Source organism: Harpia harpyja, chromosome 10 (assembly GCF_026419915.1).
Source record: "Harpia harpyja isolate bHarHar1 chromosome 10, bHarHar1 primary haplotype, whole genome shotgun sequence".
NCBI lineage: Eukaryota > Metazoa > Chordata > Aves > Accipitriformes > Accipitridae > Harpia > Harpia harpyja.
Genome location: NC_068949.1, coordinates 4,291,318 through 4,300,894, shown reverse-complemented (window position 1 = coordinate 4,300,894; position 9,577 = coordinate 4,291,318). Strand labels below are relative to the sequence as shown.

General features: G+C 44.2%; 1 protein-coding gene across 5 annotated transcripts; it reads right to left on the bottom strand.

Annotated features, from left to right (window-relative positions):
- Positions 1 to 1,382: 1,382 nt before the first annotated feature.
- On the bottom strand, positions 1,383 to 9,200 carry HNRNPH3 (heterogeneous nuclear ribonucleoprotein H3). 5 transcript variants are annotated; one of them, XM_052798365.1, is made up of 10 exons: positions 8,980 to 9,200; positions 7,479 to 7,615; positions 6,809 to 6,947; positions 6,072 to 6,259; positions 5,551 to 5,637; positions 5,080 to 5,198; positions 3,570 to 3,705; positions 3,230 to 3,310; positions 3,060 to 3,146; positions 1,383 to 2,768 (listed from the first exon to the last, which is right to left on the bottom strand). In XM_052798365.1, exons 2-10 carry the CDS (start codon positions 7,594 to 7,596, stop codon positions 2,755 to 2,757), a joined length of 969 nt encoding a protein of 322 aa, XP_052654325.1. In that variant the 5' UTR covers positions 7,597 to 7,615; positions 8,980 to 9,200; the 3' UTR covers positions 1,383 to 2,754. The 5 variants fall into 5 exon arrangements, with proteins under 5 accessions (XP_052654325.1, XP_052654323.1, XP_052654324.1 ...); XM_052798363.1 differs by having other exon boundaries at positions 1,383 to 2,733; XM_052798364.1 differs by having other exon boundaries at positions 1,383 to 2,733; positions 6,117 to 6,259.
- Between the last annotated feature and the right edge of the window lie 377 nt (positions 9,201 to 9,577).

The following is a 9,577-nucleotide window of genomic DNA, read 5'->3' as shown; positions in this document are numbered from 1 at the left end:
TAACCTGCAATAAATTAGATTTCTATTACTGAACTGTGATCTTTTCCGCTCCTCTGTGCTACTCTGTTTGCATGGGAAAACGTCACTGAAGTAGTGTGTAGTTATTCAGATTGCTTTTACTTACACGAAGTAAAACTTCTGCCTTGAACAAAATGGTGAATACTGTTATGTTCTGTGTGGTTTTATTTCCCTTAGCATCAAACTACTTACCTGGCCTGCTTTTAGCAGTTTTTTGGACCACACTATTATTAATCCTGTACCTTTTGTCTTTCTATAAACCACTATTCTTTGACAGATCGTGATTCACACTGAGCATAGGAAGGTCTGTGGGGTACCTACTCTGTTCATCAAACGGTAACTGTTCCCGCAGGATCAGAGCAGCCTAGTTTGTATTCTTCTTGGAAATGACTTCTGACTTAATGAACTGGGGCCATTAGCAAGTAAGCAAGAGAAGAATATACTCCTTCTCCCATGCGGACAGGGATCATATGAGCTGTGCCCACCTTCTTGCAAAGGTGGCTCACTTACCGTGCGTGCGCCTGCTTCTCCGAAAGCAAAGGGAAAAAACCCAGCCAATTCCCAGCGTTCATCGCCCAGCTGCTCCCATCAGCGGTTCTCCGTAGGCAAATGCAACTTTGTGTACAGTGGTTAACACTTCCTGGCTGAGCGAGCCATCTTTTTTCATAGGTTTTCTTCTCAGAAACAATTCTGCAATTTAAATGCTGCTGAAGTGACATGAAAGGTTTGATGCTGAATGCTGCTCTTGTTACAGGGTGAAGTATCACCGCGGAAGGGACAGGACAGCCTGAAGGGATTCACTGTCCAGCACAGTGGAATTTCATTTGTCAAGACTCGAGTTCAGTGCACTTTTTGCAGATTGCTTGGTTATACAGAATAGCCCAAAGCATAACTCCCAGCCTGCTCTCAGGAGGCAAGTAAGTCTTAAACAGGGGTTAGTGTTCCCTCTCGTAAAATGGAAGTGTGTGGAAATGGTACAGAGCTGACAGTATTTTATAGATACCTGCTATGCTGATAGAAAAAATGCTTCCATTATGTGTAGATGTCCTCTGCAGTATTTACTGTAAGGTGTTTTTTCCAGCAACTGGATTAACTCTTGTCCTGGCCTCTGCCATCCGAGTTTTATGAAACACGTAAGCTTTTTCAACAGACCAAGAACCCCCTAGTTCTTAAGAGCACGGCATTAGAACAAAGCCCTGCGAGATCAATGGTGTTAGGATCTCGTCTGCCCTCCCCTTCCTAGCCACAAACATTCCAGTACTTGGAAAGTTTCCTATGCCAACGACCCTTTCGGCTATTATTTATTTCCAGTCACGTTGACACAAGAACACACTCTCTGGTGAAATAAACTCCATTCTCCTCTCTCCCACAATAAGACATTTATTACATATATAACACAGTACTAGCAAAACAGGTGACAGACTTTCAATACCCAAGATCACATTTGACATTTTAAGGGAGGCATTGAGGACAAAGCAGTTAATTTGGGAGATCACACTGGCTCAGAAGAATAAATACCTTTTTTCATTACACATCAGGTATGTTAAGTGTCTTCAAACAATAGTTTCTTACATATCTTACATGTCACAAATGCACAAAAAGTTGTATCAATGTGTTTGGGTTGTGTGTTATTTAACAAGTACTGGGCTTAGAGTTATTTTAGAGATACTTTGCTTCTAATGAGCTCATCCATATAATGGGTTGTCAAGTTTTGAACAAATACAGACAAATCAGCTCTGTGTAGCAAAAAAAAAAGCTGAACCATGTTTAAATACAATAATTTAATGAAAGAAAAAAAGTCGTAACTTGCTTCCAACTTGCCCACTGTTCCCAAAAGCAGCGTTTTTGAGAAAAAAGTAAGAAAAGGATAGCTCCAAACGAACCAGTATTTGACCTATTTCATGTTAGCTAAAAGCTGTGCTAGTGTTTTAGTTTGATTTGCAAGTCACACCTGTGAAATGCAGCATCTAGTGCTATAGCAAAGCATGGAAATAAACATCATTGCTCAGTTGTGTGGAGGCACAAACCCTGGGCGCTACTTGTTTATGCAGCTGTGCATCTGAAGATGATGGTAGATTGTGGTAGTACAAGAAGAAAGCTCGAACAATGACTTTTAGCTTCCACAGCTTTACGCCGTGTTGAAAAATTATTACATACAACTTATCAAAAGGGTTTAGGAAAGATTGTTACCAAATAAACTAAGCTATTCATCTACCTTTTCCCCCTTAAACAAGTGAATTTTTCAAACTCATCCACTACACCAAGATTACATAGAACTGAATCAGTGTTCATAGGAGTTACAGTACATCCACCTTTATTGAACCATAGTACAACATCTTGAACCGACTGTAGTCTTGAATATGTAATACATCCTTAGGAGTAACTAGTATAAAAAGTATCAACATCAGTGGTTTGAATATAAAAATTTATTTAAAGTCAGAGTATGCAACAAATAAAACCTACAGAAAACAGATTTTCCCATCACAATCTGTTGCTTACCAAATAATATTGTGAAAACACATTCCTTCAGTCATTATAAAGTTCTTAAAATACAAAAGAAATTAAATTTTGTAAGAAAGTCTAGTAGACCAGAGACTGTTTCTTCCAGGATGTTTTGTAGAAGCAAGGCTATTATCCTTCAATACATTCCACGCCATCCTCCTCCACCCATACTGCCTTGCCCATAGTATCCTCCACTATTTCCACTGCCACGACCTGCAAACAATTGACACAAGGTCACGCATACATACCTTAAAAAAAGAAAAAATGTGATGGGTAATACACAACAGTTAGTTGAAGATGACTTAACTTATACTAAAACAACAATACTTCAGCACTATTTTTCTAAACGAGCATTTGCTGCAGTAGCAAAATGCTTAAAACCCCACGTGATTTACACTTTAAATTAAACCAGTACCCTCCTTCCCTTTCTACCAGCACAGAGTCCACAAAGCCCACTACCACCCTTCCCCATCGTCCATCGGAAGACGGACGTTAGCAACATTTTCCTGAAATACATTTAAAACAGAACTTTTACTTACTATATCCGCCCAAGCCATCAGGAGTTCCGTATCCACCACTGTAATTGCTACCCATTCCCATTCTACCAACAGAGCCGTAACCTTGATCTGAAAAGCGGAAAGCACATTGTTACAAACTTGGAACTCGTTGGACTCGGCAAAGCGTCGCTAACTCTAGAATTGATGCATACCCATTCCATCTCTGCCATAGCCTCCCATTCCAGAACCTCCTCCAGCAGTTGAATTCAGGAATAGCTCAATATATCGATGCTCTGTAGGAAACAAAAAAGCCTTACTTTGTAGTTTGTTTCAGAAACCAGAAGCACAGAGCTACAAAGCAAAAACCCCACCTTCCAAGTAACAGAAGCCCACAAAAGGGAGTTTGCAATGTGAGAAATGGCAAAAAGTCTTCCAATTTGTGTATTTACTGCACAGCAACTTAAGTGCAGTTTAAACCCTTATGTTCAGTTTACCCTTATATACCCTGCTAAAGCCTAGTCAATGAAAGCTTCAGATGAACACGACACTCACGCATGTGATTTTTATCCTTGGACATGGCAGCTACTGCATCCTCATGTGTTACGAATTCCACATCTGCCTCTCCTGTGGCTCTTCCATCGGCCCCAATATCAATGTGAACTCTTATAGGATTCAATGGTGAGAAAAACTAAGAATAAAAACAAACACCCCCCCCCCCAAATTACATTAATGCAGAACTCAAGCCAGATACTTCTTTTTCATCCCAGCTGTTAGTGTAGCACTGCATCAATTTCATCGCATCATACCACATAAATTTAATTACTAATTTCCAAAGTATTACTTAGCGATAGTGGACCTTCACAATTAGGTCAATCTACACTTACGATCTGTTACTATTACACAACTCAAAGAGCTCCAGCTACAGAGCTTGAGGAGCCTTCTTTAAAAGCAAAGATACAAACAAAAATTCATGCCCACGCACGTTGCTTTAAGCAACAAGTTCTAATATGATGCCATCCTGGAAAATGAAAATAATTACTTCATTTTCAAAGAAGCAGAGCCAAATAAATTTCTCAAAGCAAGGACATATTTATGGAATTCAGAAAAAGCTGACTGTCAATCAGACCGCTCTTCCTTGCTACAGAACTCAAAGATACAGTGCCATTTCTGACTAACAGCCCTTTTACCAAACAGTATGGGGTGCAAACGAACCTTTGGTATACTACGGAAGTACTACTCATCAACTTGCAATAACATGCTCTGAATCAAAGCCTGAAGTTTGGCCCTTGTTCTCGGAGGGTCTTTAGACTGAAGAAAATCAAACCGACAGAAGAAAATATAGCTCAATTTAAAAAAAAAAAAAAAAACAAAAAAAGAAAACAAGCACAAGCTTAAAAATGGAGTTCTGCATATATAACACATAGGTGCAACTAATAAAGATGGTGCCCCCCTGTAGAGAGGCTATGTTTAAACCAGGCCTTATATCCCCAGAAAACTTTTTGCCCAACAAACACCAGATCTATACTGACAAGAATGTATCCCCAGAATCCTGCAGATGTGCTTTTGTTTGCCACCCTCATCTCTTACAAGTAACAGAATACTGTCCCCTCCAATGCAATATAGCTCCCTACAGTCTTCCCACCCTGTTCCTCCTAAAATAAGTCTCGGGTCAACAAACAAATATACAAACTACAATCAAAAGTTTCACATCTGCTATCATTCTTTTACAAAACTACAAATCTTCAGTTAAGCTTAAACTTCTGAAAGCCTTAAAATGAGGATACTGATGGCAACAACTGTTCTCTCCCCAATACACCTTGTATGGGAATGGAAGAGCAAAGAGTGCAGAGATTAATGTTAAATATGGTTTGGCCGACTTCTTCAGTAACCTTAGCTCGGACACCTTTACAAAAGCTCATTCACTACTAAGCTTTGTAAAACTCACATAAAGGGCCATGACTTTAGTTAGCAGATGTGTTAGAGCTATCAATCACTTGGATTAGGCAAGACAAGAACACGCAAACTCTTGGCATCAGACAGCCGTTTTTCCCATTGTACTTACATTAGCAATATCATTTTCTGTTGCTCGAAAAGGCAGTCCTCTCATGTGAACAAAATGACCACCACCATGGAAACCTGACCCTGCATCTCCAGCTCCACCATAGCCATGTCCTCCCATGCCTATTAAAAAACCCAAAACAGACAAAACCACAAACCTGTAAGATCATCATGAAAAAACAGAAAAGTCATTACTACTGTTTTTCTGAAAGCACTGACTTTATACCGCTGAATGCAAGGTGTTTGCGCTTCCCACATTACCAACCCAAACACTTAACCAGATGACATCCTAAGCAACATATTTACCTTTTCCCAAGATTCCCCAATTGCCCCCCTTTTTTAAACAACATTCTTTCTTCACAAAATAATCTAATGAAGAAAGCCATTAATTCTGTCTTGGAAATACTTATATATCCTACAACTCAAATAACGTAAAAATCTTTTTAAACAAACTATTAGAAATTTTTTTTTTTACCTCTCCCATCCCTCATTCTGTCATCATAGCCATCATTTCCATAGCCATAGTTATTATAGCCACCATAATCATCAAAGCCACCATATCCTGTGCGATGGAGAGAAAGAAAGGAATGATTACGTTGTTACTCAAAATTCACACAGCAATGCACAAGAATCAATTTTTCAGTCTTTGGGCACCCAGAAGTTTGCAAACAGCCTCTACAGACTGTTAATTCTGGATTTCTGAACAGAGTGCAAATATAAATTTCCTTCTATATAGTAAAATGTAAATTTCCTTCTATATAGTAAAGAGACATGCAAATGAGAGATCAAATTCTACTGAAAATACAGTTTCCTTATTATTTCCACTAATCTTAAATACTAAGCCACATTTTTTGATACATTACAAGGAAAAAATTTTTTGAGAGAAATGTGTCAAACCTAACGGGTACTGCAGCTACCACCATTTCTTTATTTCTTGACAAAGATGTCAGAAACATGAAACTGACAACAGAACCTCCATTCATTAGATAAACATACCACCGTCATATCCACCACCTCCTCGACGCATTCTGTCATACATACTTCCACGCCCAGCTCCATAATAACCCCCTCTTCCTCCTAATGGTCTATCATATGGTCCAGGTCGCTGTTGTCCCATCATTCTTCTTGGCATGTCACAGAATCCTCTGATTTCACTCTTACTACTTTTGAAGATTTCAATATATCTAATAAAAGAGGATTTTCAAGGTACCAATAAGAATACACGCATAAGCTGCCTGAATATTATAAAAGGCCATACTATGTTTTCTATAACTAAACGTACAATCCAGTGACTAGAGATACCATACAACTTAAGTTTCTCCTCAAAACCGTAAGAATCTTAAGTGTATAAAAAAAAAAAAAGGAAAACACTTTACAGTGGCAAAAATTACTACGTGAAAATTCTAGCTGTACATATTAAGCTTAAAACATGTCTTTCCAGTATGAGAAACATACTGTTGAAAAACAATGTCTAGCTATAGTAGCATTTATCACAAATTACCCTATACAAGAATGACTGAAACAATTTTCTGAGTTTAGCAAACTACCCAGAGCGATACTGTCTCCCCCACCCCCCAAATCTACTGTATTTCCCAAGTTAACTTAGGATCAGTTATAAAAATTCTTAAAAACAGCCACTTCCATATAATGGTCCCCAACCCCCCCAAAAGCATTACTGACCCACAACCCCCAAAAATAAAGATTTAACGCCATCCCAAACTCTCCATCCCCACCTGTGCCCTATTCTTTCCTTGTGTTTCCCCAGAGCATTTTCTGCTATCTCCTTTGAAGCAAACTGCACGAAGGCCTCCCCTGTGCTTCTCCCCTGGTAGTCCAGCGTCAATGTTATCCCATTTGGCACGATTTCCAACCCTTTAACCCAAGGACAAATAACCCCATCAAGGGGAACAGTGTTAAAGGCTGAAACATTCCCATCTGCAGCAAATACTTAAAGCATATCTAAACAACAACAACGAAAAAGAAAACCACCTTGTTTCCCCCATCACCCAACAATACAAGCCAATGATCTTTCATTAAACATTTATGGATTTAGCCATACTTCTTTTCTGTTTAAACTATGCAAAAATACAACCACCTAAGTTACATGAAGAAAATATAGCTACCAATCAAGCAATTTAACTGATCCAAATGCTAACATTCAGGTTATCCCAATATGCATAGTATGTTTACCACCTCAACAAAATTAGATACATACTGCGTTTTACTACATCTAAGGTTATTTGTACTTCATTTACAGGGCATAATTCTTACTTAAGATAAACTAATTTAACACAATCCCTCCCATCCACCCCATTAACAGCTACTGCAAATTAAAATGTGCAAAACATTGTGTAAAAGATACAAGAAAACTCAGTCACTATACTTTGACTATACTAGAGGTACCTTGGAAAAACTGAACAATCTCTTCTTTGCTGCAACCAAATGGCAGGCCTCGAAGTCGTACCACTGTTCCATCATTAGTTGTATCATTTGGCCCATTATGTTTTCCACTCCAGTCCATCTTTTGTTTAAATCAAACGCTACAAATAAATAAATAAAAATTAAATTTTGAGATTCCATACATGCCAAAGTCCCTCCCCTCAAAAGAAATCCAACAGTTTTTCTTCAGATAACTAGTATTACGGACGATGAGCTTTATTCCTGTTACGTATTTAAAACTGTACTTTATCACAGCTACAGCGTGCACACATCTAAAACCACCCCAAACTCTGACAGGGAACACCGCGTGCAAGGAGGGCAGCACGTGGGTAAGCACAACACATAAAGCTCATTATTTATTCAGTGTACATCTGCCCTTTAAGGTTTTGGGTGCTGGTGGTGGTTTTTGTTTGGGTTTTTTTTTTTTCATGACACTTGAAAAAGGGGTAGGAACCATGCAACGGTTCCTGCGTGGAAACACAAGGCCTTCCTTTGTCTGCAAACAAAGCGCCACGGGCCACTCTCCCAGTTGTTTTTTGTTTGGGTTTGTGTGTGGGTTTTTTTTGTTTTGGTTTTTTTTTTTTCCCCCACCCTTCCGGAAACACGGGCGATGCGTTACCTCGAATTCCAAGGGCCGGGGACAAGAGAAGGGAACCGCAGGACCAGCCTGAGGGGCAGCGGGGGTCGGTGTCGCCCGGGCACCGAGACCCCGGCGGGGAAGGGGAGGTCGGACCCGCTCGGCGCCGGAGCCTCGGCAGGTGCGCGCCGCCCTCAGCCCCGGGGGTGCGAGCGTGTGTGTGTGTGGGGGGGTGGTTTACCGTGAGCGCCCCACAATGGGCCCCGCGGCCGCAACAGCGATGGAAGAGCCATCGCCGCCCTCCTCAGGCGCCGAGCGAACCCGCCTCCCCCCCTCTCCCGCCTGACCCGCGGCGCCGACTACCGCCGAAATCGCGGCCCTCACCCACCGCCCGCTCCCCGGCGCCATTTACCGCGCCTCCCCGGGGCCGCCCCCCTCCCGCCTCCCCCGCTCCCGCCCAGCTCTCCCCGCCTCGCCCCGCGCACCACCTCTCCGCCTCAGAGGAGCTGCCTCCCGGCCTCCACCCGCGCAACCTCGGCCACCCCCCCCACCCCCCCCCCCCTCCGCCGGCAGTCCCCTCGCCGCTCTCCTGGGGCCGTCGCCGCCCTCGGCTCCACCACTCAAAATGGCGGCCGCACTCGGGAACGAGGCTCCGCCGAGTAGCGCCTCGCCGCCCCCTCCCCCACGTCCTCCTCAGGGAGCGCCGCTGCCCACGGCTCCCCGCAGGCGCGCACCGGCCCCGACACCGCGCCGACGGGCGGAAAGGCCCGCCCGCCTCAGGGCCTCTCCGAGCCTCCGCTGCTACCGCCAGCCTGCCCGCAGGCGCCCCGGGCGGGCCCAGCTGGGGCTCGCTCAGCCCGCTCTCTCCCCCGCCTCCCCTCCACTTACCGGGAGACCCTCGGACACCCCTCGACGTGCCCCGGCAGGAGCTTCTGCCGGGAAGGAAGCTCCTCCTCACTTCTAACCGGCCGGCGGGCTCGAAACCTACGCAACGAAGATGGGCAGGATGGCGTCCCGGCTGCGCAAGTATCGCGATAGCCACGCCGCGTTCCTCAGCCCCGGCTGGGCGGTACCGGCACATGCGCGCCTCCGGGGAGAAGAAGGGACGGCGCATGCGCGGCGCGACGGACAGGGGGAGTTCCCGCCTATTCTTTTCACAACTGGCTGTGACGGGGTTGGGGGTGTCGGGGCGCATGCGCCTTGGGTCTGCGGTCACGCGGTGCCCGCGTTCGCTTGGCGCCAAGCGGGCTCGGAGCTGGGCGGGCTGCGCCAAGCGCTTCAGCGCATGCGCGGGGATCGCTCCCTCACAGCGGCGTCTCCTCACAGAGGCAGTGGCCGGTCGTGCCCTCGAGTGTGTGTCGCTCAGGGTGTCCGGCTCCCTGGGCGTAGGCTTGGGTGGGAGGATGGGGAAGGTTGTCCGGTATGGGCGCACGCAGTGGCTTCCCGCGTCTTCTCGGCCTTGCGGCTGTGGTAAACCCGCGGCAGG

What these genes read in the sequence shown, in the direction of transcription:
- HNRNPH3 (XM_052798363.1), bottom strand. Translation starts at nt 7,596, where the DNA reads ATGGACTGGAGTGGAAAACATAATGGGCCAAATGATACAACTAATGAT. An exon ending in CAGAATGAGGGATGGGAGAG is followed by an intron (nt 5,199 to 5,550) that starts GTAAAAAAAAAA and finishes GTTTTTTAATAG; the next exon opens with GCATGGGAGGACATGGCTAT. An exon ending in TGATGGCTTGGGCGGATATA is followed by an intron (nt 2,734 to 3,059) that starts GTAAGTAAAAGT and finishes AATTGTTTGCAG; the next exon opens with GTCGTGGCAGTGGAAATAGT.